At 44.6% G+C, this 14,892-nt stretch overlaps 5 protein-coding genes across 5 annotated transcripts; 4 read left to right on the top strand and 1 right to left on the bottom strand.

Annotated features, from left to right (window-relative positions):
• Positions 1-269: 269 nt before the first annotated feature.
• On the top strand, positions 270-4,566 carry K450DRAFT_174724 (uncharacterized protein; the record flags this gene model as incomplete). Its single annotated transcript, XM_051584205.1, has 3 exons — positions 270-530; positions 649-3,973; positions 4,142-4,566. Coding segments are annotated over 3 exons (4,011 nt in total), but the record flags the coding sequence as incomplete, so codon positions are not given.
• A 1,487-nt stretch (positions 4,567-6,053) lies between these two features.
• K450DRAFT_240784 (uncharacterized protein) lies at positions 6,054-8,370 on the top strand. The gene is made up of 2 exons (XM_051588990.1): positions 6,054-7,858; positions 7,924-8,370. The coding sequence occupies exons 1-2, from the start codon at positions 6,349-6,351 to the stop codon at positions 8,310-8,312; spliced, it is 1,899 nt and encodes a 632-aa protein (XP_051444647.1). The 5' UTR covers positions 6,054-6,348; the 3' UTR covers positions 8,313-8,370.
• Positions 8,371-10,593: 2,223 nt separating this feature from the next.
• K450DRAFT_240791 (uncharacterized protein) lies at positions 10,594-11,321 on the top strand. Its single transcript, XM_051588991.1, has one exon. It carries the CDS (start codon positions 10,817-10,819, stop codon positions 11,003-11,005), a length of 189 nt encoding a protein of 62 aa, XP_051444648.1. The 5' UTR covers positions 10,594-10,816; the 3' UTR covers positions 11,006-11,321.
• Positions 11,121-13,582, top strand: K450DRAFT_240796 (uncharacterized protein). Its single transcript, XM_051588992.1, has 7 exons — positions 11,121-11,655; positions 11,722-12,267; positions 12,336-12,421; positions 12,487-12,637; positions 12,713-12,748; positions 12,817-13,183; positions 13,254-13,582. The coding sequence occupies exons 1-7, from the start codon at positions 11,236-11,238 to the stop codon at positions 13,541-13,543; spliced, it is 1,896 nt and encodes a 631-aa protein (XP_051444649.1). The 5' UTR covers positions 11,121-11,235; the 3' UTR covers positions 13,544-13,582.
• A 226-nt stretch (positions 13,583-13,808) lies between these two features.
• Positions 13,809-14,828, bottom strand: K450DRAFT_199214 (uncharacterized protein; the record flags this gene model as incomplete). The annotated part of the gene is made up of 1 exon (XM_051584593.1): positions 13,809-14,828. The coding sequence occupies one exon, from the start codon at positions 14,826-14,828 to the stop codon at positions 13,809-13,811; it is 1,020 nt and encodes a 339-aa protein (XP_051444650.1).
• Positions 14,829-14,892: the final 64 nt, after the last annotated feature.

Raw genomic sequence — 14,892 nt, forward strand, 5'->3', positions numbered from 1 at the left:
ACTACCTTCATTCCCTCTCTTTACATTCCCTTTTGACTCTGTCATCTCATTGGATTGCCTTGTTGCGAAAAAGTTCTTTTTTTTTTTGTAACTGCCACGGGCTCCACACCATCCAATCTCCAGTCTTTCTGAAAGAGTCAATTATTCCCCTTTCCCCCAATATAAGAAACTAAATTTTTAACGACCTATAATCGATAATCATGTCGGACGTTGCTTCCATTACTCCCGCTAGAAATCACGCTGAGGGCATGGATCACGACCATGGCAGTATGCATAGCAATGATGCTGATGAATATTATGAGAAGCCTCCTCAAAAGAAACGGTTCTATCGCCAAAAGAAGTACTGGATCATTTGCGGTGTTATCTCGGCCATCGTTACCCTCGTTGTTGTTCTTCTCATTGTTTTCGTATTTTTCCCCATGATCGCCCAATCCATTATCAACCATTCAGGCATTAATGTTCAGAGCGCCAGTATCTCTTTCACTCCTCCTGCGTCCAACACGAATCAAAAGCGACAGGACACTCCATTCGTAGCCAATGGAAACGATACCTTTTACATGCAGGTATGCAAGTCCGCCCGCCTAACCTTGTGCCTGCCTGTGATATTCCCTGACACTGACTTTCAAAATTATATTGCCTTTATTTTAGATGGTAGCCGGTTTAACCAACACTGGCCCATTCCCTGCTGATCTTAAATTCACCAGCCCTATCACCATCTCGTACAAGCAAAACGAGATTGGTAGGGTCGAACTTCCAGCAACACACGTTTCTGGCGGTAAAGGTACCTTGGAATCTAACACAGTTTTCAATATCACCAACCCTGATGCCTTCAATGCTTTTGCTGTTGACATGTTGGCTGTTGAAAGCTTTGTTTGGACCATGCAGGCAAGCTTGGATGTTACTGCCTTGTCCAGAACTGCTCACGTCAATCTTAAAAAAGATGTTACCATTGGTGGCATGAACGGTTTCCCCGCAGTCAAGATCACTTCATTCGCTCTTCCAGGCGATGACCCAGCGGGCGGTATCCAACTTTCTCTTGGTACTCAATTGACCAACCCATCTCCCATTGGTGTCTATCTTGGAACCATCCAACTGTCCGTCAGTTACCAAGATGTCTACCTCGGTCCAGTTTCAGCCACCAACGTCAATTTGGCTCCCGGAGATAATAATATCACATTGAATGGCCGCTTGGTTCCTCAAACCGATGTTAACAACCTCAACATTGTTAGTGACATGTTCTCTCGTTACATTGCCGGTGAAGTCTCCAATACCACCGCTAAAGGTATTTCTGCTGCTCCCGATGGTGTTAACCCTGTATCTTGGTTGTCCAATGGCTTCCAGACCGTTCAACTCCATGTCGGACTTGCTGCTTCTGAAAAACTTCAGCTCATCCACGGAGTTAGCCTCGGTAATCTTGATTTGGCTTTCACCAACCAAACTGCTTATAGCCCTCTCTCGACGGCTCCTCAAGTTACTGCCAATTTCAGTGTACCCTTCGGTTTCTCATTGAATATCACTGAAGTCACTCAGAACATTACCCTTGGTACCAATTCTACTGGCCCCATTGCTCTTTTGTCGTCTGGTTACGTTAACTCTACCAGTGACCAAAAAGCCGGTATCCTCAATTTTGCTCTCAACAATGCTCCTCTTCAGGTCTATCCTGAACAACATGAGGCTTTCAATGAGTTCACCTACAATTTGACTGGTGCTAACGTTTTTGAATTCAACGTTGCTGGTAACGCTACTGTTGTCACTTCCACTCCTATTGGTGTCGTCAAGTTGTCCAACGTTCCTTTGAATGCTGTCACTTCTCTCAATGGCCTTCAGTTCCTCAACAGTACACCCACCACCATCAATGGTCTCGATGTTACTGGAGGTACAACTGACAATTTGATTATGGTCATCAATACTACCATGTACAACCCTTCAAGCGTCCAAATTTCCGCTGGTGATGTCAGCCTTTTGATGGGATCTGATGGTACTCAACTTGGAACAGTCACTCTTCCCAACTTGGTCCTCCAACGTGGCAGCAACACTCTCCAGGCTACTGCTCTTTTCAACCCCAAGGCCACCACCGTTGGTCAGAACTTGCTCACCACTTTTGTTGCTGGAAAGGCTAATAATGTCACCATTGGCGGTTATGCCAATAGCACCATTATTGAGTCTCTTGCCTATGCTTTCGGAAACATAAGCTTGGGCTCCGTTCTCCCTGGTCTTCAGTCTCAATTGATTCAATCTGCTGGCTTAACTGTTTACACCAACACTGTTCAAACCAATGTGGCCGGTACCACCGTCACCATTGCCAACCCCTTCAGTGCTGGTCTCTCCATCACTCAAGTCAAGGCTGCTGTCACATACGCTGGAATGCCCGTAGGCAACATTGATGCTGATATCAGCAGCAACCCTATCGTCATTGGAGGAAAGACCACTGCTGCTTCTCCTGCTATTCCTATCACCATGAACTTGGAACCCGCTGCTGTAGCTCTTTTGCTTCGCGATAACGCCAACAGTGCCGGCTTGAACCTTCAACCTATTGATGCCTTGCTTACCATGGGTGGCTTCAATATCCAAGGTCAACAGCAAATCCAAGGAACTGCTGACTTGTTCAATGGTTTCAACATCTCTGACTTTGTCATCAAGGCTTTCACTAACTTGCATGTTGATCTTCAACTTTCCTCCGTTCTCAACATTGGTCAATATACCGATACCCTCGATATTGTGCAGACCAACGTTCCTACCAAGACAGATAATACCATCACATACTTGATTCCTGTTGTCGGCCAACCCATTGTTCAGTCTATCATCAATCAAGCTGCCATGACTTTCTCCAGCGCTATTTTGTCTGATGCCACCAATTCGGCTTTCACTGTTCAGCTCAATGGTCAAATTACTGGTACTGGTCCTTTCGCTGCTACCATTGGTTTCCCAGCTCCTCTCACTGTGGCCTGGAATGGAAGAAACATTGGTCAAGTCACCATGCCTAACATTCAAACTGTTGCTGATGTCGGTGCTACCTTCAATGTCTCTGCTCACTTCGCCGTCACTGATGAATCAGCCATGGCTGATTTCAGTGCATACATGTTGCTCGAAAAGGATTTCGTCTGGGATATCTCTTCCACCGATGTCTCCGTCACCGCTATGGATTACACTTTCACCAACCTCAGCATGACCAAGTCCGTTACCCTTCTCGGTATGGCTGGTCTTGTCAACGATGTGAAGATCAACTCGTTCAACTTGCCTGCCAATGATCCTTCCGGTGGTATTTCCCTCGTTTTGCAAACTACCTTGACCAACCCATCTCAAGTTGGTGTTAGTCTTCAAGGTCTTGGTTTTGAATCTTTCTTCGGTGATGTTGATATTGGTCCAGTCGCTGGTACCAATGTCAACCTTCCTCCTCAAGGTACCGCCCAGGTTCAAATGACAGGTCGACTCGTTAAGCAATCCAGTGACGCTGGTCTCTCTGCTTTGGAAACTTTGTTCAACAACTACCTTGGCCACAAGGAAACCGCGCTCTCCGTCAAGGGCTCTTCTGCGTCTGGCCCATCTGGTCAAATCAACTGGCTCTCTGAAGCCTTCCAGAAGCTTACCATCAACAATGTTATGCTTCCTGGAGGTCCTGAAAACATGACTCTCATTCCTGCTGTGGCTATCAAGCAGTTCACCTTTGATTTCACCAAGGGTGCTTACTCTCCTGATTCCAGCTCTAATGATATTGAGGCTCAATTCAAGAATCCTTTCGGTTTCCCATTGTCCATTACTGGCTTGCAGGAAACCATCGAGACTTCAGCTGCAGGTCATGATATGGCTACTTTGGCTCCTCCTTTCAGCCCTGCTACCACCGATACTTCGACTGGTATCATCAAGACTGGATTTGAGCACGTTCCTTTCAACGTTCACAGTGGTGCCGAACCTGTCTTCAATGCCTTCGTTCAAGGTCTCACTTTGACCTCGGGCGGTACTCTTGGTCTCAAGGGTAATATTAGCAAGACTGCTGTGTCCACTGCTGCTGGTGACTTCAACTTGGCTGGCATTTCCTATGATGTCCAAAGCACTCTTGCTGGTAAGTGATCCCTTTGATTTTATAGTTAAAAGATGCACATGCACCAAATTCTGAATTGTCCTAACTTGCTCTCCTGTGTAGGCTTCAATGATTTCGGTGGTCAATTCACTATTGATCAAAGCACCGTTTCTATTTCTGGCGCTACCCCTCAATATGTGATCATCAAGATGACCATCGCTATGAACAACCCATCGTTTATCACCATTACTATTGGTGACATTCAATTCGATACCCTTGTTTCAGGCGTCAATATTGGTCCCACCATCTTGAAGAGTCTTACTATCGCTCCAGGAACCCAAAACTACCTAGCTGAATTCCACTTGACTCCCATGGGTGGTAACAACGCCGTAGTCTCTGCCATTCTCTCTGGTTATTTGCAAAAGCAAACATTGGCGCTCACTGTTAAGGGCTCAGATAACTCTACCTCCATTGCCTCGCTCAAGCAAGGTTTGGCTGGTGTCAGTCTTACTGGCTCTCTTACCGGTATCGATGCTCACCTTATTACTGGAGGTGTGGTCGAGGATTTAAGTCTTGATCTTGCTCATCTGGCTATTGGAGCTAGTACTCTCATCACCCTCCAAAATCCATTGGACGTTGCTTTCTCTATTACCGGCCTTAAGGCTGCTATTTACTACAAGGGAACTTCTTACTTTGAGCTTGCTTCCATTGACTACACCTTCCCATCACCCTTCACTATCGGTGCCAAGAGCTCGGCTACTTCTGGAAAGATTCCCATTACCTTCATCGATCCTTTGGGCCATCTCATCGACCTTGCTGAAATCTTGGTCGCCAAGAGCATTGTTGTTGATATCAGTCAAAATGCCACTGTGGTCGTTGGCGATGGTTTCAATAATGTCCTCACCTACAGCCAAGCTGGTGTCACCATTCAAAATGAGATCATAGAAAGCACCATCCAAGAGATCCTCGGTGCCCTTGGTATCAAGGTCGGCGGCCCCAACGCTCTGATCGCTAATGTTTCTTCATCTGCTACTGGTGTCTCCGCTACCACCGCACCCTCAGGTGCTCTTCCTACCCTGCTCGACCCCTCTACCACTACCACTACCGCCTCTCCTACTACTACTCCGGCTGCTAATGACAAGTCTACCACTACTACTACTACCACTACGTCTTCTCCTGCTGCTGCTGCCACCAGCAAGAGCGGAGTCTGGCCTTTCAACCTCTTTTAAGAAGCTTACCCCTTCGTTTAGGATCCCTTTGAATAAATCGGTAGACTCGTCGTTGTTTTCTTGAACAGAGAATTTTTTTTAATTCGTTTTACATATTTTTTTTTATATATTATCTTATCTCTTTTCTTTCATTCCTTTCAAAATGTAATCTGATCTGATTTGTAATGCCATACCTACTTTGAAAGTGGAAATATTATAGCCCCGGCAGTATTTGATATTCTGTGTGCGCATAATGTATTGGTTTTAAAGTGGATTGGGCAGTAAGCATTGTAGTCACCATTGAGTTCCATGAAGGTGTTTGAAGTTGAATTGTTTTATCCAATACTAGTCAAGTAGCAAAGGGCTATTTGACGGAACTGTAACCTCATATTCAGATTCAAACGAATCAAACTTTGACCTGACATAGAAACACTCAATCGACGCTTTTTTCATACATGGAGTAGTGGACTGCAGTTGTCTGAAACTATGCAATTATGAATTTCGCTCTGACCGAATACTGGACTGAAATAATTTGAGCCGTTGAAACGCAGCGGTACAATTTAAAGGAAGTTATATGCAACAATAAATTTAATGGCAATTTGTGTTTTCAAATAATGAGCAGCCGACAACCCAGGTAGCACGTCAAAGAACTTGTGAAAGCGTAATGTGCTTGCATCAGATAGTAGAAGAGAAAAGACGCTGTTTCTATGTATTTGGTGTGTAGGCTGGACTGAAATAGCATTGAGGCAGGTTTGCTGAGTATAAGGCGGGGATACATTTTTTAATCATGGGCGATCAGTTGCATACTTCACTTTTACTTTCAAATTCACTATTGCTTCTCCAAGAATCCTTTGCGAAATGGCCATTACATAAAATATAGAAAGTGCTTTACGCCACATAACTTGCCTTCTTTGCCATACAATGCTTTCCTGCTTTGTTGCTCACGCGACAAGGCGGTGTCCTGTAAAGCCTGACATACTCTTTGGACAACTGCGTCCAGCACTACTACTAGTCGTTGCAATACTTGGTATATGCTCACACAAACAAAAACTCAACCAACTGAAAACATCAATGCTACCACCAATGCGGGGAAGACCAGTGTAACCTTTACCGAAAACAGCTATGGGCACTGGGTTGGTGCCTGGGAAAGAGCTCATAGCAACAAACAACTTTTGCGATTCACACCTCAATCACATCACTCGACTCCATCCCAACATGCTCTATCACGGAAATTCATTTTTGAACTACGACCTTTGGATGAACATAACGTCGTACTTGGAAGTCCAAGACGTTTTGAACGCCTCCATGTCCTGCCGAGCTTGGTATAGGCAGCTGGCCCATCAATCTCTGTGGGAAAAAGTATATACCAGTATACTTCCTGGTTATCCAACTGACCATTTTCGAATTAATCATGATATATTGAACTGCGCTCGGCCTGAATTCGTTTCAATGGACGGAAATGGGCCTGCAATGCTGAGCAAGTGGTATAAGACATCATGGAAGCAGCGGGCAGTGTATCTGGCGCATATCCTTCGCGTACAATCGGCGGTTATATCAACCATGAGGCAAAAGACAAAAGCGTTCTTGGACATACCAGCCCAGCCATTGCATGATGTCGAGCGAATTAATCGGTTCGAGCGGACCTATGGTGCCACCTTTCCCATTGACTTTGTCATTTTTGCAATTTACTTTGCACATCACCTGCGAGTGGACCAATCCAATCGCCATGAACCCAGTATGGGGCTTGTGTCAGGAGAATGCTTTGAAAACCCTCATTTGTGGAAGTACTGGGCTGACAAATTCAACTTTCAGGCCTTGAATTTAGGCAACTCACAGCAGCCGATTATCATGGAGGGATATGGACCACTGCAAGACCAAACCTTTCGCAACATGATGATCTTCCCTTTCTCGCAACTCACCAAATGCGACGAGTTGAACAAGGCACAATTTCTTGGAATGGCGCTCAGTAGAGATAACAGTTTCCCTCCCATGCGACCAAAAAATGGCCGGCTCCCCCATGTTCCTGATGATAGCAACTTGGAAGACGCTTCAGGGTTTGTTTATCGGGCATCTTTCACTGCTTTGCAAGAGAAGACATATGGATTAGAAGCCTTATGCGAAAGCTTCACTGACTACCTCGTTCAATACACGGGTGTAGTACTAGAGTACGGGGATGTACCTCAATATGGCCGAATCGGCTTTGTGGACTTGATGATAGGGTTACCAAGAGACCATTCTCCAAAGATATCCATTTTGTTACCGCACGCTCTTGATTGGGACATTGGTAGTTACCTTCCCACTGAATTCACTCTCATGGACTCAAGCATTCCAGTCTTTACATCACTTGAACATCAAATCGATTGTAGTTATTCGAAGGCAGTTGACAATTTGGGCTACGCAACAGAAAGCTCAGTAGCGGTACCTCCAAGGCAATTATTTATGGCTGCACAGGATCAACATCGGCACAATCAACTTCACAGTCGTCATGATGTAAAAGCACCAAAACCAAACACAATTAAACTGGCTGATTTTGGCACCGGACAATATCCACCAGTAATGACCATTCGATTGCCCTTAGATGTATACCAGCGTCTCATGGAACAAGCTGAAGAGTGGATATCTACTTCAGGATGTAAGTGCGATATATTCTTAGAAATTTTCACCCTTTACTAATTTATGACATTCTCATCTTACCAGCGACGTTGGGGACGATAACTAGACAGGTGGACGGAACACAGCTGCAAGTAATTCGACACATCACTTCTGATATGATGGGCCTGTATCACCTGCACCATAGATGTATGCCAGTTTCATTGTTCTACGACACGGCTGAGCGAACGGCGTATGATTTCATCTTGACAAGCAAGGAATTTTATGACCATGTCAAGGCTTTGGAGACCGAAATTATCAAATACTCGGCTTTTGAGCTTGGGGTTATTGCCAAGCGCTTCAAGCACCAGTTGAACCATTTGGGGTATTTAATAGGACGTTTTGAGAACCCGAAGACGGACTGGATGGTTCGAGTTAAGGCAGACCTTGGCGAGATTCCTAGCTTGACTTGGAATGAATTTAATTCAAAGTGTTAGTTTGGATCATCCTTCTTCTCCTTAAAGAGCAATAAATGACCACAGGCTTTTTGATGTACTCATTGAGACGTAACATAGAACACGACTTGCTGGCAATAGTCAATGTTATTATTCCTTGTTAAGTCTCATAAAGCGTGCCTTGACACATTGAATCGTTAAATTTACTGAGTTAACATCGTTGTTATCCCCGTGTGGGTACTACCTTATTGGGCGTACGGACCCCTCAATGGCTTACGTTGCATCATTCGCAGCTTGCATTGTAGCCGATACCGAGCTGGTCTTTCTCCATTGTATAAAATAACCAATTAAATCAATCGATTTGCTTTATCATAACAGTTTCAATGAAATCAAAGCGTTTTCATGATCGTTACGGCGGATCGTGAGCTCAAGGAATCGGCAAATTGCATGTGGCGCTCCAGGACTGGCAACTTTCCGCCGTGGCTGGAATGAAGTCTCAAAAAAGTGCCTGACTCTTACCGTTCATGCTGTTGCGGTCATGGCAAGGCGAGTTTTTAAAGAGGCTATAGCACGTCAACTATCCCATATCTCGGGAATCAAGCATAACATTCTAGAGACCGCCATTGAAATACCAAAAAATAGAACACATGGCGAATTCGCGATACCCTTACCGAAAGTCATTGGCAAATCCAACCAGTCAGTTGGGACTCCTGTGGAATGGGCTAAGCAGCTTGCGTCAAAGGTACGCATTGGAACGACACACAATGTTAAAAGCTACTAAAACACCTTACTAAATGTCGCCTGTGCTCAGTTTCAAGCTGACCCGTTTATAACTCGAGCAACCGCGGTGGGACCGTTCTTGAACTTTTCAGTGCAGCCAACCGAGTTTATCCGACGCACACTTGACGATGTCCATCAGAACAAGCAATTATATGGAGCGAACAAATCCTTCGGTCACGGAAAATCGGTGACCATCGATTACAGTTCGCCCAACATCGCAAAACCATTTCATGCAGGTCATTTACGAAGCACCATACTCGGCAACTTTGTTAAACAGGTCCACCTTGCCATGGGCTACAATGTCATTGGCATCAATTACCTTGGAGACTGGGGAAAGCAATACGGTAAATGAAAGGAAACTTATTGCTCATAAATGTGTGTTGGACTAACGTACAATTTTTGGTAATCCACTTTTTGATGATAGGACTGTTGGCTGTTGGATTCGAAAAATATGGTGACGAGCTTCTCTTGAAGAAAGACCCTATACACCATCTGTATAATGTGTATGTAAAAATTAATAAGGATGCAAAGGAGGACCCCGAAGTCGATAGGCAAGCCAATATGTATTTCAAGCGTATGGAGGACGGTGATGAGCAAGCTTTAGAACAGTGGAGCAAATTTCGACAGCTGAGCATCACTTCTTATAAGCAAATCTACAAACGCTTGAACATCGAGTTTGAGCAGTATTCAGGGGAGTCTGAAGTTAACGACTACATTCCACGCATATACCAATTGCTTCAAGACAAGGAACTCACCTTCAAACAAGACGATGGGACATTAGCTGTGGATCTGGAAAAATTCAAACTTGGCAAACCGGTGCTCAAACGATCTGATGGCACCAGTCTTTATCTCACTCGTGACTTGGCCAGCATATTGATGCGATGTGAACGTTTTCCAGCAGATCGAGCTGTCTACGTTGTAGGGACAGAGCAAGGACAATACTTGAAGCAAGTATTCAAGATCGCAGACCTCTTGTTTGCAGGACATCAATCCATGCCCAAACAGCTGCTTCATGTTCCGTTTGGTCGAATTCATGGCATGTCAACAAGAAAAGGAAGCGTAGTGTTCTTACAGGATATTTTAGACACAGCAAAGACAAGCATGCTCGACATCATGAAAGAGAATGATGAAAAGTATCGACAGATGCAAGAAGACGTCAACGAGGAGATTGCAGATGTAGTTGGTGCTTCTGCTGTATTAATACAAGATCTGGCCGCCAAACGAATCAAAGACTATCACTTTTCTTGGAAGAGAATGACAGATGCACGCGGTGATACCGGCGTTTATCTTCAGTACGCACATGCTCGCTTATGTGGGTAAGTCACTAGCTTCCTTTTAGGTTTAAAACTGCCAACTTCTTTTATCCATGAACTCATGATGTCTCAATTTTTTTTTTTTACGCTAGCATTGAACGGAAATCAGCAACACCCATTATGGCAGACATTGATGCAGATTTATTGAAGGAGAAGGAGAGCATGGACTTGGCTGTCATGATATCACAATACCCTGATGTTGTTCAGAGTGCGTTTGAAACCTTAGAGCCATGCACCATCGTCCAATATCTTTTCCACCTTTCTCACGCCATTAGCTCCGCCAACGCTCAATTGCGAGTTAAAGACGTCCAACCGGACCTTGCAAAGGCACGAATGTCTCTGTTCTGGGCAGCCAAAACGACGTTGGCCAATGGAATGCAACTTTTGGGAGTAGAACCTTTGGAACGAATGTAGAAGACAATTGATGTCACTGCCATAAACGGCACGTTCGGAATGTTGATGAAAGGAATCTCCTACTCACCAGCCACTAGACTGCATTTTTTTTTTCTTCTCTTCTTGTTGTTTGTTCCTTGCCCTTTATTTTTCTTTCATTGCCTTTTGAATTCCCAGTGCGGACGTTTGGAAGCACTCCTTGTGTCAGTTCATCTTACCCTGCATCTCTTTCCATTCCCCACTTTGTAAACAATGACCATAGTCATTGTTTAAATTCCCAATTGTCGGCGGTGCAGACCCTAATTTTTTTTTAATTGAATCATAACAAACACGCTTGTCTCTTTCAATCTCCCATTCGGATTGTCGCCTTCCACCTACCTCTTCAGATATTGGTGGTTTTGGTTTTTTTTTTTTTTCAGGAACACATTTCTCCCCCCGAGTAACTCAACCCCAAAAACCAGTTTAAGCCCAAACAAATCATGTCAGCCGCTAAAATGGACGTTGCACAGTCAACAGAGCATATGATCGGATCCTCCAGTATGAATCCAGTTCGTTTGGATAGTAAAGACCATTTTCTACATCAGAACAGTACTTCTATCGAAGAGGACGCCGGAGACATTGTCGCTAATAACCTGGCCAACCAATTGGCTTCGCAGTTCGCCCGTTACGAATTGACTCAACCTCCCCCTTATTACAGCACCGATAACTATACTATGCAAGCCACAAGCGATGTCATAGATCGCTCGGCCCACCACGATGTGGAAAAAGTCATTGAAGTTGCTCCCAATGGCCGGTACGCCCGGTTGAACACGCTTCTTGGAAAAGGTGCCTACAAGATTGTATATAAAGGCATAGATCGAGAAGAAGGCTACGAAGTGGCATGGAACATCTTTTCTCAGGTAGGCATGGACATGGATGGAGGCTCTTTTTCACACCTTTTTGCTCATTCTCTCTATGTTTGATAGCCAGCAACCACCGACTATGGAGAATTAAGCCATGAGATTGAAATTTTAAAGTCAGTACGACACCCCAACATCATCGCCTTTCATGACGCTTGGTCTACCAATAACGAATTTGTCTTCATCACGGAACTGATGACCTCTGGAACCCTTCGTGACTATATCCGCAAACTCTCACTCCCCAACATTAAGGTCGTCAAGCGTTGGTCACGGCAGATTCTCAAAGGTCTGGTTTACCTTCACGGCCATGAGCCTCCTATCATCCACCGCGACATCAAATGCGACAACATCTTCATTAATGGTGCTCATGGAGAAGTTAAGATTGGTGATCTTGGTACCGCCCAGGAAAATTCTCCCTTAATCAGTTCTGCCAAACGATATACAGTGATTGGAACTCCCGAATTCATGGCGCCGGAAATGTATGAAGAGAAAGGATACAGTGAGAAGGTCGACATCTATGCTTTTGGCATGTGTTTGTTGGAGATGGTGACTGGAGAGTATCCTTATGGAGAATGCAAGAATGCTGCGCAGATTTACAAGAAAGTCATTCAGGTAAGTGCCGCCACCACTTGCTGATTCGTTTTGGGAGGTTCTTATCACTAAAACGTTGGGTCGTTTAGAATATCAAGCCGGAGTGTCTGTCAAAAGTCCAAGACGAGGAAGTGCTGGCTTTAATAAATAGCTGTCTTTCACCTGAGAATGAAAGGTAATGCTGTGCTGCAGGTCCAGGATTTTGAAATTCAGATCTTACTAATCTCCCTATCTTGGTAGAATGTCGGCTCAAGAAATCTTGGAACACTCATTCTTAGCTGTTGAACCAGAAGTTGTCCTTGTTGCTACGGACAGTACCAAGAAGCACCTGCACATGTTGGTTGTTTTCAAGGGCATGGAAAAGTTGTCGGTTAAATTCGAGTTCAATGCTGTAAGACATCGTTTTTCATCCCCCGCATCATCTTGAAAATATGAGGCGTGACTAATTTTCCACCGTGTAATTCAGGACACTGACACTGCGGATGAAGTTGTTTCCGAAATGGTAGGCTAGACCAGATACATGCTTGGTCATCGCTCAATAAATGGTATCTAACTGAACCTTCTCTATAGATCGAAGAACAAGTTTTGCCTCAACGGTATCAACAATTAATCACTGGCGAAATTAATCGAATCTTGCGTGATATGACCAAGGATTCCGGTAGTCAGCAAAACGATACGGCAAGACTGGTATGGAGACGTGAATATGATTACCAATCTGAATTGGAACAAACCCGACTGGAGACTTTGAAAGCCGAGGAGAGAGCCTTGGAAGCTCAAAAGCGGTGTGAGGAATTAGAACTGCAAGCTAGCATTGCTGAAGAGAAATTTTCTGATACGGTGCGCAAGATGACGGCCGTCGAAGTAGAAGAACAAATAGAAAGTCCTCAAGATACCACCAGGTCTACTCACGCCGCCTTGATGGAGCATGTGCTTTCCAGTAAGTCGATACCATTGTGGTTGCGAGAAATGCCACCAGCATGCTCACTCACCCGCTGTTGTCATTGTAGAATATGAAGATGATGAGGATATCCAAGGTCTTGTGCTGGATGCGGCAGCCGCGACCAATCGTGGAAGGGATAAAGCCACAGAGTGGGTTCACAAACTTCATGATCAGGACATTCTGACGGTCGGCGATCTGCGCGGTCTTTATGATGAAGATTGGGCCGGTTTAGGTTTGACGGTATTTGCGTTGAGAGCTCTTAAGAACACTCTCAAAGGAAAGAGACCCTCTATGCGTAGCAATAGTATATCCGATATAGATGGACCTGGGAGTGTGGAAGATGTTCAATCTGTTTAATTCATAATTGCTAAATAAATGTGTTTTTTCTTTATACTACTTTTTATGCCCTGATATTCCCAGCATTGAGCCATGATAGGGTAGTTTGTCTCGCACTCATGGATTTTAAATTGCAAGAGCGCCATTTGCTGACATGAAGAAAAGGGGGGTGGGGTTTATATACATTGATGACCAAAAAGCCATAGAGGAGATACATGAAAGATTTTAAGTCAGTACAAGGGACAAAACAACCATGAATGCCATGGAATTTTGAGCGGTGAGTGATTCATGTGGCGATATTCAATTTGCTTTGACGATTCAATAGATCCTGTCTTGTGCCATTGACATTCTGATTATCCCACGGTATCCAAAGACCATGACTGAGGCCAACATAATACCATATGACAATGGATATGATGACGATCATCCAAACCGCTGAAAGAAGTGCCATGGCTCGATTCAGAAGATGAAATAATTGAGAGTATGACAACTCCCTTCGGTACTGAGCTTTATGCAGCGTTCCTCCTAACGCCTTGGTCATCCATGACGATGTCTTAAGGTCGACACTGCTGCAACTACTGCGAACGCTCCCTGCCGATGTCTGCGGGCGGCAGTAAAAACCCCCTATCCACCAACAAGGAAATAACAGGAAACCAAGTGCAAACAGAGTGACTTGCATGGAATAAAGTGAACCTTCTGCTTGCCAAAAGTAATCGTCTCGGATACCATCTGAATTTGGCGTTGCTACTGAATCCATGTCATCTGCGTAGGAACGATTATCTTTTGCTGATGAAGCTGACGAGATGGTTGCACAGGTATGTTGAAACAATGGCACGGAGTCATCCAATCGATGGTAAGGATTGACGGTTATTTTAGGGTCCAGCATAGGAGTTCTCAGTAACCAGGATCTCGGCCAACCCTGCTTTCTTCCAGAAGCCATAGATCTGAACAAAAATTGGTAGTTGATAGGCGCATCTACAGAAAACCGATATCCATGGGGAGTCAGTTTATGAGATGTTGCGGCGGGGTAGGTCGAGGGTCTAACATGTGCTTGCTGTGGAACATCCAGGTCCAACGCTCGCTGAGCTGCTAGTTTGACAGATGACCTCGACTGGCTGTGGAAAGGTGCCAAGGTTGCTGTATCGGATACCGCACTACCTCGAAACGCACTGATATTCGACTGCGGTTTAGGAGTAAAAACAAAAAGTTGACTAGCGTTGGCATCGATGGTTGGTTTATAATTGGGTGTTGAAATACGACTCCCACCAGGCACTGGCGACGCAAATGGATCTAGAAAAGAATCCATTGACAGGTAGAAAATGAAAGGAAAGGAAAAAGAAAAAACAAGAACAGAAACCTTTGATAAACAC

This window comes from Umbelopsis ramanniana (assembly GCF_025399195.1).
Source record: "Umbelopsis ramanniana AG unplaced genomic scaffold K450scaffold_27, whole genome shotgun sequence".
Classification (NCBI taxonomy): Eukaryota; Fungi; Mucoromycota; class Umbelopsidomycetes; order Umbelopsidales; family Umbelopsidaceae; genus Umbelopsis; species Umbelopsis ramanniana.

Excerpts from the sequence above, each read along its gene's own strand:
- K450DRAFT_240784 (XM_051588990.1), top strand. The coding sequence starts at position 6,349 with ATGGGCACTGGGTTGGTGCCTGGGAAAGAGCTCATAGCAACAAACAAC. Across the intron at positions 7,859-7,923 it reads GTGGATATCTACTTCAGGAT|CGACGTTGGGGACGATAACT; the intron begins GTAAGTGCGATA and ends TCATCTTACCAG.
- K450DRAFT_240791 (XM_051588991.1), top strand. The coding sequence starts at position 10,817 with ATGTTGATGAAAGGAATCTCCTACTCACCAGCCACTAGACTGCATTTT.
- K450DRAFT_240796 (XM_051588992.1), top strand. The coding sequence starts at position 11,236 with ATGTCAGCCGCTAAAATGGACGTTGCACAGTCAACAGAGCATATGATC. Across the intron at positions 12,422-12,486 it reads CTTTCACCTGAGAATGAAAG|AATGTCGGCTCAAGAAATCT; the intron begins GTAATGCTGTGC and ends CTATCTTGGTAG. Across the intron at positions 13,184-13,253 it reads GATGGAGCATGTGCTTTCCA|AATATGAAGATGATGAGGAT; the intron begins GTAAGTCGATAC and ends TTGTCATTGTAG.